At 44.5% G+C, this 27527-nt stretch overlaps 1 protein-coding gene and 1 long non-coding RNA gene across 2 annotated transcripts; both read left to right on the top strand.

Moving 5' to 3' along the window:
• Positions 1 to 13665: 13665 nt before the first annotated feature.
• Positions 13666 to 15984, top strand: LOC141222277 (uncharacterized). The gene is made up of 4 exons (XR_012290094.1): positions 13666 to 14083; positions 15264 to 15449; positions 15539 to 15667; positions 15764 to 15984. It is a non-coding gene; the product is annotated as an uncharacterized lncRNA (long non-coding RNA).
• Positions 15985 to 18918: 2934 nt separating this feature from the next.
• LOC141222278 (uncharacterized) lies at positions 18919 to 21715 on the top strand. Its single transcript, XM_073666663.1, has 6 exons — positions 18919 to 19950; positions 20052 to 20259; positions 20352 to 20471; positions 20552 to 20685; positions 20772 to 21002; positions 21101 to 21715. Exons 1-6 carry the CDS (start codon positions 19823 to 19825, stop codon positions 21453 to 21455), a joined length of 1176 nt encoding a protein of 391 aa, XP_073522764.1. The 5' UTR covers positions 18919 to 19822; the 3' UTR covers positions 21456 to 21715.
• The last annotated feature ends 5812 nt before the right edge of the window (positions 21716 to 27527 follow it).

Below are 27527 nucleotides of genomic sequence, written 5' to 3'. Positions count from 1 at the left end.
ATGGGAGGTCTGCACAATGTCACATTTGCCAGAACCACACCCAGGTTACATTATCACCTATGGGAGGTCTGCACAATCTCACGTCTGCCAGAACCACACCCAGGTCACATTATCACCCATTGGAGGTCTACACCAAGCTATGTCTGCCAGTTCCTCACCCATGTCACATTATCACCTATGGGAGGTCTGCACAGTGCCAAGTCTGCCAGAACCACACCCACGTCACATTATCACCTATGGGAGGTCTGCACAATGGCACATCTGCCAGAACCACACCCAGGTCACTTAATCACCTATGGGAGGTTTGCACAATGCCACATCTGCTAGACCCTCACCCAGGTCACATTATCACCTATTGGAGGTCTACACAATGCCCCATCTGCCAGATCCACACCCAGGTCACATTATCACCTATGAGAGGTCTGCACAATGCCCCGTCTGCTAGACCCTCACCCAGGTCACATTATCACCCATGGGAGGTCTACACAATGCTATGTCTGCCAGTTCCTCACCCAGGTCACATTATCACCTATGGGAGATCTGCACAATGCCAAGTCTGCCAGAGCCCTCACCCAGGTCACATTATCACCTATGGGAGGTCTGCACAATGCCACGTCTGCCAGACCCTCACCCAGGTCACATTATCACCTATGGGAGGTCTGTACAATGCCACGTCTGCTGGAGCCCTCAGTCAGGTCACATTATCACCTGTGGGAGGTCTGCACAATCTCACGTCTGCTGGAGCCCTCAGTCAGGTCAAAATATCACCTGTGGGAGGTCTGCACAATGCCACGTCTGCCAGACCCTCACCCAGGTCACATTATCACCTATGGGAGTTCTGCAAAATGCCACGTCTGCTGGAGCCCTCAGTCAGGTCACAATATCACCTGTGGTAGGTCTTCACAATGCCACATCTGCCAGACCCTCACCCAGGTCACATTATCACCTATGGGAGGTCTGCACAATCTCACGTCTGCCGGAACCACACCCAGGTCACATTATCACCCATGGGAGGTCTACACAATGCTATGTCTGCCAGTTCCTCACCCAGGTTACATTATCACCTATGGGAGGTCTGCACAATGCCACGTCTGCTGGAGCCCTCAGTCAGGTCAAAATATCACCTGTGGGAGGTCTGCACAATGCCATATCTGCCAGAACCTCACCCAGGTCACATAATCACCTATGGGAGGTCTGCACAATGCCACGTCTGCTGGAGCCCTCACCCAGGTCACAATATCACCTGTGGGAGGTCTGCGCAATGCCACGTCTACCAGACCCTCACCCAGGTCACATTATCACCTATGGGAGGTCTGCACAATGCCACGTCTGCTGGAGCCCTCAGTCAGGTCACAATATCACCTGTGGGAGGTGTGCACAATCTCACGTCTGCCAGAACCACACCCAGGTCACATTATCACCCATGGGAGGTCTTCACAATGCTATGTCTGCCAGTTCCTCACCCAGGTCACATTATCACCTATGGGAGGTCTGCACAATGCCACGTCTGCTGGAGCCCTCACCCAGGTCACAATATCACCTGTGGGAGGTCTGCACAATCTCACGTCTGCCAGAACCACACCCAGGTCACATTATCACCTATGGGAGGTCTGCACAATGCCACATCTGCTAGAACCACACCCAGGTCACATTATCACCTATGGGAGGTCTGCACAATGCCACGTCTGCTGGAGCCCTCACCCAGGTCACATTATCACCTATGGGAGGTCTGCACAATGCCACGTCTGCCAGAACCACACCCAGGTCACATTATCACCTATGGGAGGTCTGCACAATGGCACGTCTGCCAGACCCTCACCCAGGTCACAATATCACCTATGGGAGGTCTACACAATGCCACATCTGCTGGAGCCCTCACCAAGGTCACATTATCACCTATGGGAGGTCTGCACAATGCCACGCATGCTGGAACCCTCACCCAGGTCACATTATCACCTATGGGAGATCTGCACAAAGCCACCACTGCTAGAACCACACCCAGGTCACATTATCACCTATGGGAGGTCTACACAATGCCACGTCTGCCAGAACCACACCCAGGTCACATTATCACCTATGGGAGGTCTGCACAATGCCACATCTGCCAGACCCTCACCCAGGTCACATTATCACCTATGGGAGGTCTGCACAATGCCACGTCTGCTGGAGCCCTCACCCAGGTCACATTATCACCCATGGGAGGTCTGCACAATGCCACGTCTGCCAGACCCTCACCCAGGTCACACTATCACCTATGGGAGGTCTACACAATGCCACCACTGCTAGAACCACACCCATAGGGAAACCTGAGAAATGTGGATTATGCCAACTGAAATCTCACCCAAAAGATCCGCTGCTGATCAGCTTAGATGTTTCGTAGTCGCTCATATGTAGTGTTGAGCCACCCCCGTAGTGTTCGAGTTCGGTTCGGTTCGTCGAACACCTTCGAACACCGTTAAAACCAATGGCAGGCAAACAAAAACACATAGAAACACATAGAAAACACCTTCAAAGGTGTCCAAAAGCTGACAAACTGCTCAGAAGACATAACTAACACATGGAAAAGTGACAAGTACATATAGTCATGCGAAAATAAAAGAGGTGGAGGAGTAAAAGGAGGGGTAGACACAGATATAGGCATGTCATGCCCTTCTAAAATCCAAAAAGTGAGAAGCCGACACGGCCAGTCCGCTCCTGCCCGTGCCACCTCCGTGTCGCCGGGTTTGTGCCAGAGCCGCGGTGAACCCTGACGGCCAGCCCCCCTCTCCCAATACTGGTGCCTGTCCGCTGGTGGGTCGAGCGAGCCCCCCTGTGGTGGAGGCAGCTCTAAGCTTTTTAATTTAAATTGTCTCTCTAATTTGAATGAATACACTTTAAATCCATTTACAAGGATCTATTGGAGGGCAAGTCTCATGCCAGCAGCCGCGTAATTCCAGCTCCAGTAGCGTCCACTAAAGCTGCTGCAGTTAAAAAGCTTTTATAAGGATCGAGCTCGGCTGTCCACCGCAAGGCATCCTACTGCCAGTCCCAGCCCCTATGCCTTGGGGTGCCTTCTGATGCTCTTCACTAAGTATCCCATGGTCCCGAAGCATTTCCTTTGAAAAAATTAAGTGTCTAAACTACAGGTGGTGTAGCTTGCTTAACAGCCGGGATAATCCGCTGACTAGCAGACACTGCTACTAGGCACAAAGTATTTCCTGGGCTAGATGCAGTTAAAAATTTGTAATTAGATACTCTCGTTGGATGCTGAGAAAGCATTCCATAGAGTCTCCTGGCACGCCATATATGATTCTCTTAAAAAGCTTGGGGTAGGGGTCTAGGGGACCCTTTTATAGCCAAAATCACGGCCCTGTATCGCAATACGTCACCTAGGCTGAAGATAAATGGAACTGTAGCACCCTGAGGGCTCGGTTGCTACAGACGTATTGCACCTCACCCAGAGGTGTGATATCTCACTCTCAGGTAAGGATGGAGTGTGGATCAGGACCCGACACCTGCATGCATTACACCACATTGCCGTGGGGCAGGGCGACCAATATGCCCCTGAGATGGGCACGACAGTCCCTGTCCCTGGCTGGAGTGGGGGGAGGGAACACTGAGGAAGGGGAACCCTGTAGTGCAGGAGCAGGGAGGAAGCAGTTCCTGGGTGCATTGAGAAGGGAGTATAAAAGGTGGGCACCATCTTAGTTCAGTGCAGAGAAGTCTGAGCAGAAGTGGCAGGGAGCAGGGGCTCTGCATGAGCTCTGCTCCGGAGGCGGGCCTAGTAACAGAGGCCCAGGCCTGCAAGAGGGAGAAGGAAGGAAGAGGAGCGGAGAAGGCTCCAGGAACGAGGAATGAAGGGATCCCAGGGGTGCGGACGGGCGAGTCGCCACCGCACGCCCGAATCCACCTGCGTGGAGGGGTCAGGCCAAAGGGGGAGACCGGTCCCCGAACTAGTGGAGGCAGGAAACGACCCTCAGCTAGAAACCGGAGGCTCTGACATTTTATGTGGCGCAGCCCCTCGCTACACCCGCTAGGAAGGCACCACATAGGGTCAGGGAAACTGGCGCCAAGTTTACCAAGAGGAGGCCCGAGGCAGCCGGACAGAAGTGTTGGTAAGAAAGGCCAGACAAAGGACACACAAAGGGGGTTCTGTGAAGCGCTCCAAAGTTATCTGGGAGTTGTCTGAGCCCCTCACCTGGTGAGCACAGTACGACGTGGGCAGCCGTTACCTGCAGACGTGGTCTGGATAATAAGAACTGTGAGTAAAGGCCCTGAACTGCATCACTGACTCCGTGTCGTTACTGCTGCTGCCCTGCAGCATCACCCCCATCCTCCGCATACACTGCCCTGAGGCTATACTCCTCCCGTGGGGAGTTATGCTACGCTCTGCTGCACCCACAACACCAGCCTCAGCGGTCTGCCCTGTAGCGGCGGTTCACTCTGACCGCAATCCACGGGTGGCGTAGTCGGACATTTAAACATCAAAACCACATAAATAGTTCCGCCACTGGTTTGACCGCCCTGAGCCACGGAACCGGGTCGCCGCCACGAAGACTACAACCACCAGCATCCACCAAAAAGGGTCCGGCTCCGGGTGTCCCAAGGCCCAGGGGGTGCGTCAGAACATTTTCATCACCTTTCACAATCACCAATGGGACAAGGCAGGGATGTCCTCTGTCCCCTCTCTTATACATCCTAGTGACGGAGCACCTGCTCTCATCAATTCGCCATAACCCCAATATTAGGTGGATTGAGGTGGGAGGCACCGAGTACAAGTGCTCTCTATTTGCTGATGATGTCCTAGTATATATCACTCAATCACATATATCCATCCATGCTGTTATGGCTGAAATAGATCACTTTGTTACATGGTACAATTTTAAAATCAATGCAGCGAAGTCTGAGGCCCTCGATGTCTCCCTCCCCAAATCCATATAGGATTCCATCCAGTCCAACTTTCCCTTTGCCTGGCCCTCACAGGGTATCAAATACTTAGGAATTCCTATTCATAGAGACCTCTCCCGTCTATGTTATCTTAATTTTGGGCCCTTTATTGAACAACTCCATACAGACCACGGTTGGCAAGTTAGAACTGTAAGATTCACTACGTGAACCGCTGGTGTTTTGTGGAAAAGCACATGTACACCGCGTTCCAAATTATTATGCAAAAAGTGTTTAGGAGTGATAAGGGAAGAATTTGTTTGTTTGTCAGTTAAACTCATTGATGGTGATGTGTGTCAGGGCTCTTTATATCACTGTAAGCAATTGCAGACACCTGTGCTAATTAGTTTGGCAGGTGTGTCCAATGAAAGGCAAGACTACTTAAGAAGGCTCTCTCACATTATTAAGCAGCCTACATTTTCTGCCAAAATGGGAAAGAAAAAGGATGTGTCGGCTGCTGAGAAGCAACAAATTGTGGAGTGTTTAGGTCAAGGCATGACTACAATCAACATTGTGCGATGATCAGGATGAAGTGATCAGGATGGTGACAAAGACGAGGGGGCATACTATGCGTCTGGAGGAAAGGAGGTTCCTGCACCAGCATAGAAGGGGATTCTTTACGGTCAGAGCCGTGAGACTCTGGAACTCTCTGGGAGAGGAAGTGGTGATGTCCAACTCACTTAACGAGTTCAAGAGAGGCCTGGACGCCTTTCTTGAGAACAATAAAATTACATCTTATGCTTAGTTAATTAATCCAGGGATTTAATCTGACTGCCAGATTCGTGTCGGGAAGTGAATTTTTCCTCAATGATGTAAATTGGCCTATACCGCATGTTTTTTTGTTGCCTTCCCCTGGATCAACGCTGCGGAATAGCTGCAGTGCACAAGAAATAGGCTGAACTGGATGGACGATTGTCTTTTTTCGGCCTTATAAACTATGAAACTATGAAACTATGAAGTGTCTTGGCAATCAAGAAGTATGTAGCTGATTCACAGTACACACGTGTGCGTGCTGATAAGGGCAAATTGAGGACTCTTTCCTACAGGCAATTACGTCAGGTTGAAAGAGCAGCGGCAAAAAAGCCTTGTCATAGCAGCAGACAAGTTTTTGAAGCTGCTTGTGCCTCCAACGTCCCCCGAACAACAAGATGCAGGGTCCTTCAGAGGTTTGCAGCTGTGCATACGCCATCCTGTCGACCTCCTCTATCCACTTCACACAAGCAGAAACGGCTCCAGTGGGCCAAACATTACATGAAGACTGATTTCAAAACTGTTTTGTTCACGGATGAGTGCCGTGCAGCGCTCGATGGTCCAGATGGATGGAGTGGAGGATGGCTGGTTGATGGACACCCCACGCAAACACTGCTACAGCGCCAACAAGGAGGAGGTGGAGTAATGTTTTGGGCTGGAATCATGGGGAGAGAGATTGTCGGCCCCTTTAGGATCCCTGAAGGCGCTAAAGATGAACTCCATAATGTATGTGGATTTTCTCAAACAGCACTTCCTGCCATGGTTCAAGAAGAAGAACCGTGTATTTCACAGCAAGATCATTTTTTTGCATGATAATGCCCCATCTCATGCTGCACATAAAACATCTGCATCTCTGGCTGATATGGGCATAAAAGGGGACAAACTTATGGTGTGACCCCCATGCTCCCCTGACCTCTACCCCATTCAGAACCTTTGGAGCATCATTAAAAGGAGTGTCTATGATGGCGGGAGGCAGTTCACATCTAAGCAACAGCTCTGGGAGGGTATTCTGTCCTCATGCAAAACAATTGAAGCAGAAACCATCCAAAACCTGACAAATTCAATGGACGAGAGAGTTCAGAAGCTCCTTTCGAACAAGGGGTCCTATGTGAAAATGTAACATCACCTAGAATAAAGTTTTGAGTTGAAAACTGTTTGATTTCAGTTTCTAACAACCTGCTAATGCTTATAATTTCAAAAATGACCATTTTTTTGGTCTTTATTAAAATGAAAAGGTTGATCGAAAAGTTTGGGGGATCTAAGAGTGTGGCAACCCAGTAGTCATGATTACTTCGAATTCTGACAATATGAGGGTCATGCTGCAGGTAGTGCAGCAAGAAGGCACTTATGTGTCTTGCGCATCTCGGAGCCCCAAAATTATTTTCCGGGCTAGATGCAGCTAAAAATTATTTTTAATTTTAAATCTGGTGAAGCTTATTATAGATGGCCTAATAGGATCAGTGCTGCACACTGCTACAAAGCCCAAATTATTTTCCAGTCAAGATACAGATAAACATGATTAGTAATTTGAAAGCTTAAAACGGTTGGTAGGGTGATTTTAACCAATCATCAAGCTTTTACTCTCCCCAGGATGACACAGGGGTAGAAAAGTCGTTTCGGATCCATGATTTGTTCATCTTTATGAACGTGAGTCTGTCTACATTATCAGTGGAGAGCCGCGTGCGCTTATCTGTCAGCACACCACCAGCAGCGCTGAACACACGTTCAGACAGAACGCTGGCTGCGGGGCATGACAAGATCTCCAAGGCGTAAGTGGCTAGCTCCGGCCATTTATCCAGATTGGAAGCCCAAAAAGAGCAAGGGTCCAGTGACACAGTCGTGGCTTCAATGTTTACTTGGAGATACTCCTGTACCATCGTCTCTAGGCGTTGACTATGTGTCAGACTTCTTGTCTCCTGTGGCCTTGCAAAGGATGGGCTAAAAAAGTGGTGAAATGATTCTGCAAAATTGATGTTACCAGCAGATACTGTGGTTCTGTTACGGTTTGAGTGCTGAACACTTGACGGTCCCACGGTTGGCAAGTTGGAACTGTGAGATTCACTACGTGCACCACTGGTATTTTGTGGAAAAGCACATGTAAGATTCTGCAACAGTCTCTGCTGATACTCCTGCATGCGTGCATCCCTTTCTATGGCAGGAATAATTTCTGCAAATTTACTTTTGTACCGGGGATCTAACAGTGTGGCAACCCAGTAGTCAGGATTATTTCTAATTCTCACAATTCGAGGGTCATGTTGCAGGTAGTGCAGCAAGAAGGCACTCATGTGTGTTGCGCATCCAGGAGCACCAAGTCCCTGTTGTGTTGGTGGCGAGGTAACAATCATGCTTCCTTCCTCTGTCCTCTCCCCCCAACCTCGCACAACAGAAATTTGATCAAGGTCTCCCTCATCTGATGAGTCTTCCATCAGTTCGTCCTCCACTTCTTCCTGGGCTCCTGCACCTTCCTCACTAGTTTGGCTGCTACCATGCGCCCTGGTAAAACCATCTCCCCCACCCTCTCATGCCTGCCGCCTTGGTGCTGCCGACCGTCTGGACCTTGCAGATGTTAGCCCTTCCGCATACAACTCCTCCTCCTCTACTTCCTCCACCTCCTCTTGTGCCACCACCTGACTCCGAATTCTGTTTAACATGTGCTCCAGCATGTAAATCACCGGAATAGTCATGCTGATAATGGCATCGTCAGCACTAAACATCTTCGTCGCCATTTCAAAACTGTGCAGAAGGGTGCATAGGTCCCTGATCTGAGACCACTCCTCCAGCGTGATTTGCTCCACCTCTGGATCTCGTTGGCCCAGGCTATACGTCAGAACGTATTGCACCAGGGCTTGTCGGTGCTGCCACAGTCGCTGCAACATGTGCAGAGTTGAATTCCACCGGGTAGGCACATCGCATTTTAGCCGGTGAAGTGGCAGGCCCAACGACTTCTGTAGAGATGTAAGTCGCTGAGCTGCGGGATGCGAACGGCGGAAGTGAGCACACAGCGACCGTGCCCTCTGCAGAAGGCCATCTAGTCTGGGATAGTGGGCTAAAAATTGCTGGACAACCAGGTTCAACACGTGAGCCATACAAGGCACGTGTGTGACATTGCCCCGGCGAAGGGCCGCACCCAGGTTTGCAGCATTGTCGCACACGGCCTTCCCTGGTTTCAGGTCCAGTGGAGACAACCATTCATGAAATTGGTTCTCCAGAGCTGACCACATCTCCTCAGCTGTGTGACTCACATTTCCCAGACATTTCAATGTAAAAACTGCCTGATGACGTTGAGCCCTACTGCCAGCATAGTAAGGAGGTGTGCAGGATCCCTTCTGCGCAGTTAGAAAGCTTGTGGCATGACCAGACAGGCTTTGGGTGCAGGTGGAAGACCGAGAGGAGGTTGAGGAGGCAGAAGCAGTGGAGGAACTTTGACATAAAGAGGATTGACGCACAACTCGTGGGGACGGCAAGACTTGGACAGCAGCCCCTTGTCCTGCTGTCACCATAGTTACCCAGTGCCCAGTCAGCGACATGTAACGCCCCTGTCCATGCCTACTCGTCCAAGTGTCTGTGGTGAAATGCACCCTATAACACACAGAGTTTCTCAAAGAAGCAGTGATGTTGTGTGCGACATGCTGGTGGAGCGCAGGCACACTTTTCTTTGAGAAGTAGTGCCGACTGGGCATCTGGTACTGGGGCACTGCGACGGACATAAGGTCTCGAAAATCCTCTGTGTCCACCAGGCGGAAAGGCAGCATTTCTGTAGCCAAGAGCTTGCAGATGGTGAAATTCAACCTCTTAGCTTTCTCATGGCTAGGAGGAAATGGTCTTTTACTTGTCCACATCTGAGGGACCGAGGGCTGGCTATTGTGCTTAGACGGGGTTGATAAGGGTGTCCCCGGCAAACTGCCGGTCTGTGAGGAAGATGCAGGCGGACATGTTAGGTTGCCTTCATCCAAAGGTGGTGCTATCGATGTCGGACAGCGCTCAACACCAGCTGGTGTTACCACCTCCAAAGAAAATGATGACCTGCCAATCACGCTGGCTGTTGCGGGTAAAGAGGTGGCAGGTCTGCGCCCCAAAACATGTGTGACTGCTGTCCCCCCAGTCACAGAGGATGAAGAGGCCGCGGATGCACAAGATATGGCAGACGGTGGTTGGCCCGGCCGGCTAGGCCGCATTGTAGCACACTGAGCTTCCCACTGCAACTTATGCTTCATGTCCATGTGCCGGTTCATGCATGAAGTACTCAAACTATGTATTTTTTGGCCTCTACTTAGCTTTTGCTGACAAATGTTACAGATAACACGAGTTGGGTCATCTTTATCGATCTGAAAAAATGCCCAGGCTATGCAAGGCTTAGCACCCATGCGACCTGAAGAGCCACCACGACTTGTGGTGAGAGGCAGAGTTGTGTTTGAGGATGCAGTTGTTGACGTGCTTCCAGTACTACGTCTCTGTCCAGGAAGGCGCAACCTGACCTCGTCGTCACTAGCATCTTCCTCCACCTCCTCTGCTGACCTCATCTCTTGGCTGACTGTGGGTTGACAGTAAGTGGGATCTCCGACCTCATCATCATCACCCTGTGCGTTATCACACCCGTCGTCCTCAGAGCCAACCTGTTCCTGCCCTGACAAAAAACTAAAGTTGTCGCTCCAATCAGGTATTTGAGTCTTATCATCGTCTTCCTCATTGTCTCCACCAACAGGAGTTACAGTTTGGGAATGAGGGTCTACATTATGGTCAGAACCTTCTGCGTCTGGTCCTGGATCCGACTCATAAAGATTCTGGGCATCAGTGCAGATCATTTCCTCGTCTGGATTCACAGAAGCGCTGGAGTCGACCTCTGATTCCCAGGCTATAGTATGAGTAAACAGCTCTGCAGACTCAACCATCTGTTCTACCTCATACTCAGACGGGCAGCTGGAGATTTGGGAGCTGTGAGGAAGCAAGTGCGATTGGGGTGACACCTTTGAGGACTGGAGTATTTGTGATGTTGAAGTTGATGTGGAGGAGAGCCCACTTAAAGGAGCACTTGATATCCGTTGAAGCACCTGCTGTTTTTGTGCCTCATCTGGAATTTGTAGCGATTGGCGTGGCCGTAAGAAAGGGATCTTATCACATTGTCCGCTAAAAGAAGTAGACATTTTAGTTTGGCTGGAAGATGGTCTTTCTTCTGCAGATGTTACTGTTGCTTTAACACCTACCCCACGGACACAACCTTTTTTCCCCTTCCCAACACGCCTATTCCCCTTTCCACCAGCAGCAGGCCTTTTTCCACTCATTTTGGTGGTTAACTAATTCACAACTCTGGAGTTGTTTGCACAAAAAAACAATGGATGGTAACCGAGCAGAGCTGAGTGGCCAAACTGTGGTATTAGGCCAAAACTATTGGCTGGGTTAGATGCAGAAAAAAATTATTTTGAATTTGCAACCTGATGGAGGTCAGTATAGATGGACTAATAGACCAAGTCCCACACACTGCTAGAAGCCAAATATTTTTTCAGAGGTAGATGCAGGAAAAAATATATTCAGTTTGCAACCTGATGGAGGTCAGTATAGATGGACTAATACAACAAGTCCCGCACACAGCTAGAAGCCCAAATATTTTTTCAGAGGTACTGTAGATGCAGATAAAAATTAGTTTTAATTTGCAACCTGATGGAGGTCAGTATAGATGGACTAATAGAGAAAGTCCGACACACTGCTAGAAGGCCAAATATTTTTTCAGAGGTAGATGCAGAAAAAAATATATTCAGTTTGCAACCTGATGGAGGTCAGTATAGATGGACTAATACAACAAGTCCCACACACAGCTAGAAGCCCAAATATTTTTTCAGAGGTACTGTAGATGCAGATAAAAATTAGTTTTAATTTGCAACCTGATGGAGGTCAGTATAGATGGACTAATAGAGAAAGTCCGACACACTACTAGAAGGCCAAATATTTTTTCAGAGCTAGATGCAGAAAAAAATTATATTCAGTTTGCAACCTGATGGAGGTCTGTATAGATGGATTAATAGAACAAGACCCACACACAGCTAGAAGCCCAATATTTTTTCAGAGGCAGATGCAGAAAAAAATATATTCAGTTTGCAACCTGATGGAGGTCAGTATAGATGGACTAATAGAACAAGTCCCACACACAGCTAGAAGCCCAAATATTTTTTCAGAGCTAGATGCAGAAATTTTTTTATTCAATTTGCAACCTGATGGAGGTCAGTATAGATGGACTAATACAACAAGTCCCGCACACAGCTAGAAGCCCAAATATTTTTTCAGAGGTACTGTAGATGCAGATAAAAATTAGTTTTAATTTGCAACCTGATGGAGGTCAGTATAGATGGACTAATAGAATGACGCTATGCCCAAAAGATTTTACTTCACTAGGTGCAGTAAAAAAATTGGTATTCTATACACAGGTGGTATATCTTGCAACACAGATAGGCTACTCCACTGACTAACACACTCTGCAATAGGCCAAAAAGGATTAGCTTTGCTAGATTCAGCCAAATGCTGTGAAAAAAACTTACACAGCACTTGGACAGACCTGCCTGGCAAAAACTGATAGGAACTGATGTAACCTAGTCCTGAAAAGGACTCCAATTACAATTAGTCTTTACTCCCACAACCGATCTATTTAAGAGCACAGACCTCCCTGATAAAAGTCGTAGGAAATGCTGTAACCTAGTCCTTAAAAGGACTGCAATCACAACTATTCCCTACTCCCAAGCTATCTGTATATTTGTGCGAAAATTGGCTTGAAATTAACAAGGTATAGCGCACACAGCAACAGCGGTGCCGTCTAACACGCAGCTGCAGCAGTGAGAAAATGGTGGCGACGGGGAAAATGGCTTGGTCTTACAGGGCAAGGACATGTGACATACACTGCCAATCACACATGCCCTTGCTTGTGTGAAAAAAAGCACTTCGCTCCGTGTGTGCGCTGCTGATAGGCTGACAGATTGCACCTCCCCACTGCAAATGCGGGAAAGAGAAAAAAAAATGGAGATCTTCATTGTTCCTGCAGAGATCCATCCCCTGCCCCTCCCCCCACCCCGCTGTACACTCAAACTGCGTATTAACATTAATTTTCATCATTACTGAGAAAAAATCCAGTTATGATTTTGGTGCACGAACAGTTATCGAACATAACCTCGAACAGCCGAATTTTTCTCAAATTGTTCGTGTTCGCCGATCGGCTCGAACACCGCCCAAAACAGCTCGAATTTGAGATTGGCGAACAGTTCGAGTAGAACAACGCTCATCTCTAGTCACAACGAAGAAAATGTGGAGGAAGCGGGTTTCGATCAAACCACACAGAGGTCAGTATGTATACATGGCCTATATCCTCTTAGCACTGCTAAACTCTTTTTCTGACATAAAATGTGCACCCTTCTGTATGTCCTTGTATACCCTGGCTTTCCCTCCCCCATCCTCCTTCTCCCCCATTCTCCTTCAACTGTTACCTATGAAACCTCTGGCCTTAAGGAGGCCATATGCCTCTTTGTTTATCAAGCAAAATCAAAATGGGAGGAAGTCCAGCAATGGTCAGATGGAAGGAGGAGAAATGTTGGATATTTTTTATTTTTCATCTCCTCTTTCCATCTGACCATTGCTGGCCTTCCTCCTATATTGATATTGCTTGTTAAGCCTGGGTGTAGGCCCAAGATCTCTGTCCGTCCACCGCACCTACTCCTCTTGGACCTTGTGCACCTTGTCTACTAACTGGTGAGCTGATCCACCCATTTTATTTGACTCTTATGTTTATACATGAAACACTATGTAATTAATCTACAAGCTGACATCATTTTGCTTATGTCTTTATATTGCAAGCCTGACTGTGGCTGATGGTCGATCATACAGGTTTGCTAGTTCGCTATATGTTATGTTCTGTGACAAAAAGTAGTAAAGGGAGAATTGGTTAAAAAATGTCTAATGCCGGAGCTGTTTCTTTATTTCTCACCAATTACAGAGCCTTGCAGACAAAATGGACAGCAGATACAAGAAAGAAGATGCTGGCAGCTGGACTCTACAAACGCCACTCTCTGCAGGACCCACTGCTGGTGGGCTTCGCCAACTATTTACTGCACACCTTGGGGGTGAGACACTTCAGACAGGAAGTTGAGGATGTCGCCAGGTTCCTCTTTTACATGAACCCCAAGGTTGCCAATCTGGACTTTGTAAAAGATGTAGAAAAAGTCAACTCCTTCTTTACAAAGCTGAATCTGGCAAATCAGACCATTTTCAACTACCTAAAACACGTGCGTAGGTTCATGACTTACAATGTGAGAGCCTCCAACCTCTTTGAAAAAAAACGCGCACTGTTTAGGTCATGTGAGTTTTTTATGACCGTGACCGAGGACATACAAAAGAGGTTGTCAAAGGGAATATCAAGAGAAGTTGTCAGCAAAAGGTGGGTTATTAGCTAATATTTATATTGAAGTAATAGGAAATTATGGATAATGTAAAATCTAAATGTATATATCTTCTCCTCCATATAATTTCCCTCAACCTTAAAACACTGCTTGGTAATTACCAAGAAATACAATATTGACACCTGCAGCCGGGCAATGCAATTACCAATTGTCAATTAGCAATCTGACACTTATTTGGAGGTCTGTATTAGGTATAATGCATATTAGTGTCTGCTCATGATATATTTATATTACTCCCTTATATAGCGCCATTAATTCCACAGCACTTTACAGACATCATCATCACTGTCCCCATTGAGGCTCACAATCTAAATTCCCTATCAGTCTGTGGAGTGTGGGAGGAAACTGGAGGAAACCCAAGCAAACACGGGGAGAACATACAAACTCCTTGCAGAAGTTGTCCTTGGTGGGATTTAAACCCAGGTCCCCAGCGCTGCAAGGCTGCAGTGCTAACCACTGAGCCACCGTATATAGTGCTAACCACTGAGCCATATATGTGTTAATGCTACCATAGGTGGCCCTGTGGTTTGTGCAGCTTGACTCTTGGTGGTGTTTATTTAGTGTATGTGTATCTTATACCATGTGATTATGTTAAAGAGTTCAAGTGGTTAATTATAACTCCCCTTATTTGATGCATACACTCTGCATAATTGCTTGATTGTTTCTGGGGCATTGACACTTTATTGTATCCCCCTGAACACTCAGCAGTTTGGGGTATTTCCCATATACCACTTACCTTGGCAGTTAATTCCCTGAATCTACTGTATTTGGGCCGTCCTTCCGTGTATATTATTTCCTCCCATGTTTTGCTCTCTCCCATTACACCATATTGATCATGAATGTTTTGAATTGATTTTAATGCTTTGCTTTGTTTCTATTTGTAACATAATAATCTCTGATTTCCCCTCATTGTGTTGTGTGCTCTCTATTATACTATGCAGCCTTTCCTCTCCTTTTGTAATTCATTGTTTGAATAGTGAGTCGCACCCCTTGTTTTTGGTCCCCTTCATTACCTTATTACATTTTTTTGTTACACTTTTTTCTTCTTAGGAGATCTCATAACCCTCATACACTTAGTATTGAAGTAGATATTTTTTATATATTTGTACTGTGTGGCTTGTATATACTGTAATATTCTATTATTAATTTTATGTGTAGGTACAAATTACACCTCAGGAGTGCCGGAAGATCCTGGATGTGGCAAAGCAATCGTTTTTAAAGTGTCTTCAAGCTGCCAAAGATGGATGTCTGCGTCAAAGCAGCCAGCTGGAAGTGATTTACTATCTACAGGCCCTGGAGGTCCTGAGGCATCTGCAGAGACCTGGGGTCGTACAGAACATGACTGTAAGTGCCTCTCTTCTCTTTATTCACTACTCATACTCATTTTTAGTTTACTCTTCTTTATGTCTAACCTTTGGTCTCTTCATCCTTAGGTGTCTGAGTGGAAGGAGAGGATTAGCCACACGTATGATGGGGAAGACCTCGTTGTTATCGGTGTAAAGTTACACAAGACCGCTACACAGCAAGTGGCCACATTCGTGCTGACTAAGGAAGAAGAAATGGTGAGATTTACTTATTCTCCTTATTAATCTGATTTAATACATGATGACACATTTCTATTTTACTATAACTATTATTTCCTTTTGTTTTATTTCTAGTGGTTCAGAGTCTACTATGAAAGAGTCAGACCAAAGCTTGTGAGGAAGAAATAAAAAGCACATTATCATTCTTCAATAGTTAATGTAGTGCTATGTATTTTTTTTCTGTATTCCTTTCTAGGTAGGATGGCAGTGGTAAAAACTGTTCTGGGCTAATATGATAGATCCCCTATTAATCACTGATCAGTTGAGCACCAATCAGATGGGCAGCACCCAAAATATGCAATGAATGGCGCTCAGAAGTAGTGATGGGCGAACCCCTGACTGTTTGTGTATGGCAGGTTCAGCCAAACGCCGAACAGTTTATTAAAACTTCAAGCTCGGGTATCAGAAGAGTACCCCAGCCTGAACACAGACCCCATTCATGTGAATGGGGGACCGCAACACCCCTGTTATCATTCTTCAATAATAAATGCAGTGCAATGTATTTTATTTTTTCTGTATTCCTTTCCAGGTACAAACTTCCGGTTATCTCAAGTCAACTTGTGAGGAGGGTATGTGAGACATGGACTCTCCCAAACTATTCAGACTCCGAGAAATGTCTCTTTGCAAAATATCTTGCGCACACCAATATGACGGCAGAAAGGACGTATAGAGAGAAGACCCTGACGGACATATGCCATGCATACAAGCTGGTGGCACAGGCAGGGAAAGAAGCCAGTGATGAGCCTCAAGCCAGCACTTCAAGGTGATAGATTGTGGGTAGTAAATTCATATACGCTCTGTAATATCACATTGTTATTTTTCTTTAGCTGTGTCCCAGCTATGAAAAGCTATTTAGGTCTTCATATCTACTATAACATTAAACTTTGATTCTTTGAACATTAAACCTCCACCACTATGTTTGGCAGTTACAAAAAAAAGTAAAATATAAGGTTTTACTAACTTTTCGTTAGGGATGCCGAAGCCTGCACTACCCAGGAGGAAGACCGCAGGGAAGAGGACCGAAGACTCCAAGTGGACGAGACTGACCAAGAGGAAGATGGTAGCGAAGAGGAGCAAACTAGTGAACCGGATGAGATCTGGACTACAAGGTGAATACGTCAAAATGATAACCCTGTCTATAGCTAGTTTGTGCAGGCATCACCTGATTGTATGCTAATGGTCATTTTATTCATATACCCATCTAATTATCTTTTTTCAGAGCAAGATCACCCTCTCCCCAGCTCAGGACAACGAGGTCCCAGAGAAAGAGGATGGGGCAGGACAGGAGCCCCTCAAGGTAATTAGTGCTCACTGTCTGACATTAGTAATTGGAAAATACAATAAAAAAACTCTCAAACAGTCTGATCTCATAAGGTTGTAATTTCAGTCTTCATTTTTTTTGTCTTTTAAAGGCATGAAGATCCAAGAGACAGAAGGAGGGACACACTACCAAAACGTGTTCCCATCGTCTACCTACGTCACCTTGATGAGGACACTGCCCAAACCTGTGGACACTCTGTAATATCACATTGTTATTTTATTTTTGTTAGCCGTGTCCCAGCTATGAAAAGCCATTTAGCTCTTCATCACTACTATAACATTAAACTTTGATCCTTTTCACATTAAACCTCCACCACCATGTTTGTCAGTTCCAAAAAAAATACACTTTTCACAGCCCTGGTACTTCCATACATAGCTAGGTATTTGTAACATGCTAACTTTTTAATCAATTATGAACCTAGCCTTGACATTTTAGTGTCACCATGACTCAACAATCATCCGGGCAAATCAGTGACCTCTTAAAAACATTAGCATTTTGAGAACTCAAACATCTAGGAATGTGGACTTAGTATGGCAGTGTATGTTTTAATACTACTTTGCTTCTAAATACAGTAAAATATAAGGTTTATTAACTCTTCCTTAGGGATGCCAAAGCCTGCACTGCCCAGGAGGGAGACCGCAGGGAAGAGGACCGAAGACTCCTAGTGGACTAGACTGACCAAGAGGAAGATTAGTGAACCGGATGAGATCTGGACTACAAGGTGAATACATCAAAATTATAAACCTGTCTATAGCTAGTTTCTGCAGGCTTCACCTGATTGTATACTAATGGTCATTTTATTCAGATACCCATCTAATTATCCAAAATCTCCCTCTCCCCTGCTCAGGATAATGAGGTTCCAGAAATAGTGGATGGGGCAGGACAGGAGCCCCTCAAGGCACAGATAGTACTCACTGTGTGACATTAGTTATTGGAAAATAAAAAAGCAAAACCCTCAAACTGTTTATCCTCATGAGGTTGTAATTTCAATCTTCATTTTTTTTTGTCTTTTAAAGGCATGAAGATCCAACAGACAGAAGGAGGGACACTGCCCAAATGTGTTCCCATCGTCTCCCTACATTGCCTACACTCTGCCCAAACGTGTACCAGTCGTCCTACCACGTCACTCGGATGAAAAAGATACATTTCCATTATATTTCTCCTTTACCGTTATAATCCATTTCTATTCTTCTCCGTCTATCTTTCGATCTTATAAAGAATAACCTACAGCGTGCCAAGGTAAAGTTGTGTCTTATTCCATCTTAGAAGAGAATAGATGTTCTGACATTTCAGCATCTCACACAGCAATCTCATGCTGGAACATAACAGTGTGAGTCGGTGTGATGCCACAACATGGATCCTCTCCAATGATGGAATAAAAATGCTACATTGATGTTACTTTACCATGGAGTACTTAAGGTTATCCCTTGTGTCTTCTGTTAGGAGTCCTGATTTTAACCCCTGCCTGCTGGCACCATTTCTCTGTTTAATGGTTGTGCTGCTCTATTCCGGTGACTATTTATTATCCATCATCATTTTTTTCTTTACTTTTAGCATATTTAACATTATTGATGGCAATGTTCAGGAGCAGTTTTTGCAGCCACAGTTTTCTCTTTAGGTGTCAGCCATGCCCCCTAAGAGCTAGTGTTCACACCTAGACAATGGGAATGTTTTTCTATTGTTCTCAATGGCCATCATTACAGAGACTGATCATATTGGTCAAGGGGTCTCAGTTTTCTGTGTAAAAGGCCAGATCAGAGTCTAATTGCTCAGACTGCTCTTGGCGATCCAGTGTAGCTCTGCTCTCTCTACAGGACTGATCTCCATGGACTGCTTTGCTCTGTCTACGGGACTGCTTTGTCCAACCTGCTTTTTACTTTTAGCTCGTTTTTGATTTGTTTACATACAGCTTTTTTAAAATCCACCTTAACCTTTTCATTTTGTATCTCTTTTCTTTTGTTCTAATTTTCAGGTTCAAGTATGGAATCCAAAGTGCACAACAGAACCCCGATGACCTGCCCGATCTGTTACAAGATAGATGAGAACCTGGCACCCACCTAAGAAGAAAATGCAAAAAAAACAGCAGCGAGGATGAGATCAAGGCTACCCTCGCACAAGCAAAGACAGATCTGGTTGCTGTGGCAGCAAAGGGCCTGGCCATTGAGTATAATGAGGTGGAGGAGCTGGTGTGTGACGGTGGGTGCCTGGAAAAAGTAATTGCATTTCTTAATGGACGTGGTTTTAAAATCATTAATCAGCCATGTCATACAAGAATGCCCCAGAAGAATGGCCATTGCGAGAAGGTTCCCAACATGAGGATAGAGGGACTCCTAACAGCTGAGATGACAACCGAAGAACAAGAAGATGCAACCTCAAAGGGAGATTGTGAAGATGCCACAGCCAAAAGAAGGAGCGAAACCAAAGAAGACACGGCCGGGCCACATGAGGAAGATGAAGGAGAAGAAGAAGAATCACCGATGGAAACTGAAGCAGCAACAACTGAGCCCAATGTTGTCTGGAGCAATCCACTACGACTTAAAATGGCCGAGGCTGGGATGTACACGAGGCACTCTCTGGATTTGGAACCAATTGCTGGCTTTGCAAGATATTTATCAAAAACCTTGTAAGTCGTGAGATACAAGCAGGAGGTAGAGAACGTCGCTGTACTTCATGGACAAGGAGAAGCCTTCACTGAAGTTTATATATGACATCGAGAAGACCAATGACTATTTTGACAAACTATTGGAAATCGGAAACACTCACCAGACTGTCTTTAATTATATGAAAAATGTCAAGCGTTCATATATTACCTAATGAATGCAACATCCCTTCATCATAAAGACCAGGAGACATATGGAGCAGCGGGAATGTACCTCAGCCAGCTAGGAGGATTTCAGAAGAGGCTAAGCAAAGGAATCTCCAGGGAGAATATCTTGAAGAAGTAAGTGTAAAAGAATTAATAGGAAGAAAATGTACCTTGTTACTAGGAAGATAATGTGCCTTGTTACTTTATTCAAAGTAATTTGAATTTTTTATTTCCAGAGAAAACCACTTATTGGATGAGATGAAAAGACCAGACGAGATGCAATCGATCCTGATAGTTGCAAAGACAGATTTTGAAAAGGCCATAAACAAGGCGGACCAGGATGAAAGGCTTCTAGATAGTGACAAGTTAGTTATTCTCAACTATCTTGAATGCTATATAATCTTGAATAAATTACAACGACCTGATGTGGTGCAAAATATGACTGTAAGTCACCTGTAGTACATTTCCCTTTTTTTTTTATAAATCAATTAGTTAAAGCTTTATTAATGTAGATTTCACACTTTCTTATCTTGTAGGTTGAGGAGTGGAAGAAGAGAGCTCCTTATCGTGAAAGTCATGTAGGAGTAGCCGTACATGAACACAAGACAGCGGCGAACCAGATTGCAGGATTGATTTTGAATAAAGAAGAAGAAAGGGTAAATATCTGTCTTTCTATCTCCTATCTGTCTATCTATCTTCTCTATGATTGAGCTAACATTTTCAGTTTATTTTTTAGTGGTTTCAAATTTATATTGAAAAAGTCCGGCCTACATTCCTGGAAAAATCAATGGACATCAAGAATTTCTTCATTTCTTCATCGGGGGGAAAAATCCACAATGTTTCTAATGATATCGCAAGATTTCATAAAAAGTAAGTATTTCTGTACAGTGACACTTAGATTCTATATATCAACATTACAAACATGTATTTTAACATTTATTTCTTCTATTGCACAGATTTGGAATAAAGACTGTGACGAGCCAAGAGATCAGGAGGAACGCAGAGACCTTCATTGCTTCCAATTGCAAGGACACTAATGACAAAGACATTTTTGCAAAATACCTGGCACATTCAAATCCCACAGCAGAACGTGTCTACAGGGAGAAGACCATGGAAAATATGGTGAAGGCATCCATGATGACAACACAAATTCTCGACAGACTGCAAGAGAAGCCTTCCACCTCACTGTGAGGACTTGAAAAATAGAATATTTTTGTTTCATCATTCTCACAAGTATTGCATTTTCCTGTGTTTTCTTTAAAACTAAAATATATGTCTTTTACAGAGCTGCAATTGAAAAAGAAGAAAAGTTTAATGAAGAAAAAGAAAATAAGCCTGGACCTTCCGCCATAGAGACCAAAGACGAGGATTTTCAAAGATTTATTTCCTTATATCCCCTAACTATTGAGACCGAACCACCAACGTTAAAAGAATGCCAGTTCAAGTTCCCACTGAATGGACCACATCTATATGATAGGTGGAGGAGGAGACAGAACAGAATGCGAGTGGACTATATATTCCGACTTCTTAAGGATGGTCAGCCAGATGAAGAGGAGGTGAACAGGTGTATTGCACAGAAACTTTGGAAAAGTAACTTGCCCAGGGTAAAGGATATTTTTGAAAAATGGAAAAAGTGTTAGACTTACACCAGGACAACGGACAGTACACTTTTAACAGGACACTTATTCTGTTGAATGGACACTTCTATGGATTTTGTTGGATATGTCAGGACATGTCAAAAGCTTTTGATCATATCGGGTCTCACTTATGAGACCTTCTGTGATCAGTAACTTTTGACATACCTTATGACCTGTCAAAAGTGTTTAAGAATGACAAACACATTGACTTGTGGGGGTTTGGGGTGATGGAGGTTGTTTAATAAAGTAGATATTTTTTAAGTTAAAGGAGAAGTGCAGCACTGGGACAACTTCCCAGCATTACATCTACCAAATGAAATAGAGCATTTTTCTAAATCCAGTCACATGGCGGGACGGCCTCATTCCCCCGTCCTCTGCCTCCGTGCAGAGAGCGGAGTTAGCCGTGGCCACGATGTGAGTGTGACATCAGGGCATGTGTTTCTCACACTCCCAGGAGCAGCCGGAGAATCAGATGCCATGATGCTGCATTCACATCGAGGCCGTGGCTGCCCCAACTCTCTGCATGGAGACAAAAGGTTAATTATGACGCCTTACAATGTGAATGTGCATAGAAAAATGCTTTATTTAATAGGGAAATTTAACGCCAGGAAGATGTCTCAGCACTGCACTTCTTTAAGGAGTAAATTCAAATTTGATAGTGATGGCCGACACTAGAACACCTATAGTGTACTTCTGATCCGGGGGTCTAGGACTGATCGCCTTTCTAGGGGTCAAGAAGGAATTTTTCCCCGTGATGTAAATTGGCTGAATGTGTCCTGGGGTTTTTGCCTTCTTCTGGATCAACAGGTTTAGGTACAGAGATTTTAGTAATACAAAAATAAAACTAATTAAAAAATTATAAACTGGTTTATTTGTAATTGTAATAGTGCAGTAATTATAAAAATAGTAATTCATTTGTAAGGCCTGTTCTTTAACGTACACAATAAAATAAACCATTATGCTCATCAGGGGCGTACATAGAAATCATGGGTCTACATAGAATTATAATGCACCCCTCCATAGTCCTCCATATAATATACAGCTCAGCTCAGTCATTCATGTAGCATAATGCACAGCCCATAGTCCTCCATATAGTATAATGCATCACATAGTCCTCCATATAATATACAGCACAGCTCAGTCATCCATGTAGCATGATGCACAGCCCATAGTCCTCCATATAATATACAGCACAGCTCAGTCATTCATGTAGCATGATGCACAGCCCATAGTCCTCCACATAGTATAATGCAAAACATAGTCCTCCATATAATACACAGCACAGCTCAGTCATCCATGTAGAATGATGCACAGCCCATAGTCCTCCATATAGTATAATGCATCACATAGTCCTCCATATAATATACAGCACAGCTCAGTCATCCATGTAGCATAATGCACAGCACATAGTCCTCCATATAATGTACAGCACAGCTCAGTCATCCATGTAGCATAATGCACAGCACATAGTCCTCCATATAATGTACAGCACAGCTCAGTCATCCATGTAGAATGATGCACAGCCCATAGTTCTCCATATAGTATAATGCATCACATAGTCCTCCATATAATATACAGCACAGCTCAGTCATCCATGTAGCATAATGCACAGCACATAGTCCTCCATATAGTATAATGCATCACATAGTCCTCCATATAATATACAGCACAGCTCAGTCATCCATGTAGCATAATGCACAGCACATAGTCCTCCATATAGTATAATGCATCACATAGTCCTCCATATAATATACAGCACAGCTCAGTCATTCATGTAGCATAATGCACAGCACATAGTCCTCCATATAGTATAATGCATCACATAGTCCTCCATATAATATACAGCGCAGCTCAGTCATCCATGTAGAATGATGCACAGCCCATAGTTCTCCATATAGTATAATGCATCACATAGTCCTCCATATAATGTACAGCACAGCTCAGTCATCCATGTAGAATGATGCACAGCCCATAGTTCTCCATATAGTATAATGCATCACATAGTCCTCCATATAATATACAGCACAGCTCAGTCATCCATGTAGCATGATGCACAGCCCATAGTCCTCCATATAGTATAATGCATCACATAGTCCTCCATATAATATACAGCACAGCTCAGTCATCCATGTAGCATAATGCACAGCACATAGTCCTCCATATAGTATAATGCATCACATAGTCCTCCATATAATATACAGCACAGCTCAGTCATTCATGTAGCATAATGCACAGCACATAGTCCTCCATATAGTATAATGCATCACATAGTCCTCCATATAATATACAGCACAGCTCAGTCATCCATGTAGCATGATGCACAGCACATAGTCCTCCATATAGTATAATGCACAACATAGTCCTCCATATAATATACAGCACAGCTCAGTCATCCATGTAGCATGATGCACAGCCCATAGTCCTCCATATAGTATAATGCATCACATAGTCCTCCATATAATATACAGCACTGCTCAGTCATCCATGTAGCATGATGCACAGCCCATAGTCCTCCATATAGTATAATGCATCACATAGTCCTCCATATAATATACAGCACAGCTCAGTCATCCATGTAGTATAATGCACAGCCCATAGTCCTCCATATAGTATAATGCATCACATAGTCCTCCATATAATATACAGCACTGCTCAGTCATCCATGTAGCATGATGCACAGCCCATAGTCCTCCATATAGTATAATGCATCACATAGTCCTCCATATAATATACAGCACAGCTCAGTCATCCATGTAGCATGATGCACAGCCCATAGTCCTCCATAAAGTATAATGCATCACATAGTCCTCCATATAATATACAGCACAGCTCAGTCATCCATGTAGTATAATGCACAGCCCATAGTCCTCCATATAGTATAATGCATCACATAGTCCTCCATATAATATACAGCACTGCTCAGTCATCCATGTAGCATGATGCACAGCCCATAGTCCTCCATATAATATACAGCACAGCTCAGTCATCCATGTAGCATGATGCACAGCCCATAGTCCTCCATATAATATAATGCATCACATAGTCCTCCATATAATATACAGCACAGCTCAGTCATCCATGTAGCATGATGCACAGCCCATAGTCCTCCATATAATATAATGCATCACATAGTCCTCCATATAATATACAGCACAGCTCAGTCATCCATGTAGCATGATGCACAGCACATAGTCCTCCATATAATATACAGCACAGCTCAGTCATTCATGTAGCATAATGCACAGCACATAGTCCTCCATATAGTATAATGCACCACATAGTCCTCCATATAATATACAGCACAGCTCAGCCATCCATGTAGCATGATGCAGAGCCCATAGTCCTCCATATAATATAATGCATCACATAGTCCTCCATATAATGTACAGCACAGCTCAGTCATCCATGTAGCATGATGCACAGCCCATAGTCCTCCATATAGTATAATGCATCACATAGTCCTCCATATAATATACACCACAGCTCAGTCATCCATGTAGCATGATGCACAGCCCATAGTACTCCATAAAGTATAATGCATCACATAGTCCTCCATATAATATACACCACAGCTCAGTCATCCATGTAGCATGATGCACAGCCCATAGTCCTCCATATAATATACAGCACAGCTCAGTCATCCATGTAGCATGATGCAGAGCCCATAGTCCTCCATATAGTATAATGCATCACATAGTCCTCCATATAATATACAGCACTGCTCAGTCATCCATGTAGCATGATGCACAGCCCATAGTCCTCCATATAATATACAGCACAGCTCAGTCATCCATGTAGCATGATGCACAGCCCATAGTCCTCCATATAATATAATGCATCAAATAGTCCTCCATATAATATACAGCACAGCTCAGTCATCCATGTAGCATGATGCACAGCCCATAGTCCTCCATATAATATAATGCATCACATAGTCCTCCATATAATATACAGCACAGCTCAGTCATCCATGTAGCATGATGCACAGCACATAGTCCTCCATATAGTATAATGCATCACATAGTCCTCCATATAATGTACAGCACAGCTCAGTCATCCATGTAGCATGATGCACAGCCCATAGTCCTCCATATAATGTACAGCACAGCTCAGTCATCCATGTAGCATGATGCACAGCCCATAGTCCTCCATATAATATAATGCATCACATAGTCCTCCATATAATATACAGCACAGCTCAGTCATCCATGTAGCATGATGCACAGCACATAGTCCTCCATATAATATACAGCACAGCTCAGTCATTCATGTAGCATAATGCACAGCACATAGTCCTCCAAATAGTATAATGCATCACATAGTCCTCCATATAATATACAGCACAGCTCAGTCATTCATGTAGCATAATGCACAGCACATAGTCCTCCATATAGTATAATGCACCACATAGTCCTCCATTTAATGTACAGCACAGCTCAGTCATCCATGTAGCATGATGCACAGCCCATAGTCCTCCATAAAGTATAATGCATCACATAGTCCTCCATATAATGTACAGCACAGCTCAGTCATCCATGTAGCATGATGCACAGCCCATAGTACTCCATAAAGTATAATGCATCACATAGTCCTCCATATGATATACACCACAGCTCAGTCATCCATGTAGCATGATGCACAGCCCATAGTCCTCCATATAGTATAATGCATCACATAGTCCTCCATATAATATACAGCACGGCTCAGTCATCCATGTAGCATGATGCACAGCCCATAGTCCCCCATATAATACACAGTACAGCTCAGTCATCCATGTAGTATAATGCACAGCCCATAGTCCTCCATATAGTATAATGCATCACATAGTCCTCCATATAATACACAGCACAGCTCAGTCATTCATGTAGCATAATGCACAGCACATAGTCCTCCATATAGTATAATGCATCACATAGTCCTCCATATAATATACAGCGCAGCTCAGTCATCCATGTAGCATAATGCACAGCCCATAGCCCTCCATATAGTATAATGCATCACATAGTCCTCCATATAATATACAGCACAGCTCAGTCATCCATGTAGCATGATGCACAGCCCATAGTCCTCCATATAGTATAATGCATCACATAGTCCTCCATATAATATACAGCACAGCTCAGTCATCCATGTAGTATAATGCACAGCGCAAAGTCCTCCATATAGTATAATGCATCACATAGTCCTCCATATAATGTACAGCACAGCTCAGTCATCCATGTAGCATGATGCACAGCCCATAGTCCTCCATGTAGTATAATGCATCACATAGTCCTCCATATAATATACAGCACAGCTCAGTCATTCATGAAGCATGATGCACAGCCCATAGTCCTCCATAAAATATAATGCATCACATAGTCCTCCATATAATATACAGCACAGCTCAGTCACTCATGTAGCATAATGCACAGCCCATAGTCCTCCATATAGTATAATGCATCACATAGTCCTCCATATAATGTACAGCACAGCTCAGTCATCCATGTAGCATGATGCACAGCCCATAGTCCTCCATATAGTATAATGCATCACATAGTCCTCCATATAATATACAGCGCAGCTCAGTCATCCATGTAGCATAATGCACAGCACATAGTCCTCCATATAGTATAATGCATCACATAGTCCTCCATATAATATACAGCACAGCTCAGTCATCCATGTAGTATAATGCACAGCCCATAGTCCTCCATATAGTATAATGCATCACATAGTCCTCCATATAATATACAGCACAGCTCAGTCATCCATGTAGCATAATGCACAGCCCATAGTCCTCCATATAGTATAATGCATCACATAGTCCTCCATATAATACACAGCACAGCTCAGTCATCCATGTAGTATAATGCACAGCCCATAGTCCTCCATATAGTATAATGCATCACATAGTCCTCCATATAATATACAGCACAGCTCAGTCATCCATGTAGCATGATGCACAGCCCATAGTCCTCCATAAAGTATAATGCATCACATAGTCCTCCATATAATATACAGCACAGCTCAGTCATCCATGTAGAATGATGCACAGCCCATAGTCCTCCATATAATATACAGCACAGCTCAGTC

The sequence above is a fragment of the Phyllobates terribilis genome, unplaced genomic scaffold (genome assembly GCF_046119375.1).
Source record: "Phyllobates terribilis strain yellow unplaced genomic scaffold, ASM4611937v1 Scaffold_358__1_contigs__length_1942743, whole genome shotgun sequence".
NCBI lineage: Eukaryota > Metazoa > Chordata > Amphibia > Anura > Dendrobatidae > Phyllobates > Phyllobates terribilis.
The sequence above is the reverse complement of the archived record's forward strand: the minus strand, read 5'-3'. Positions and strand labels throughout refer to the sequence as shown.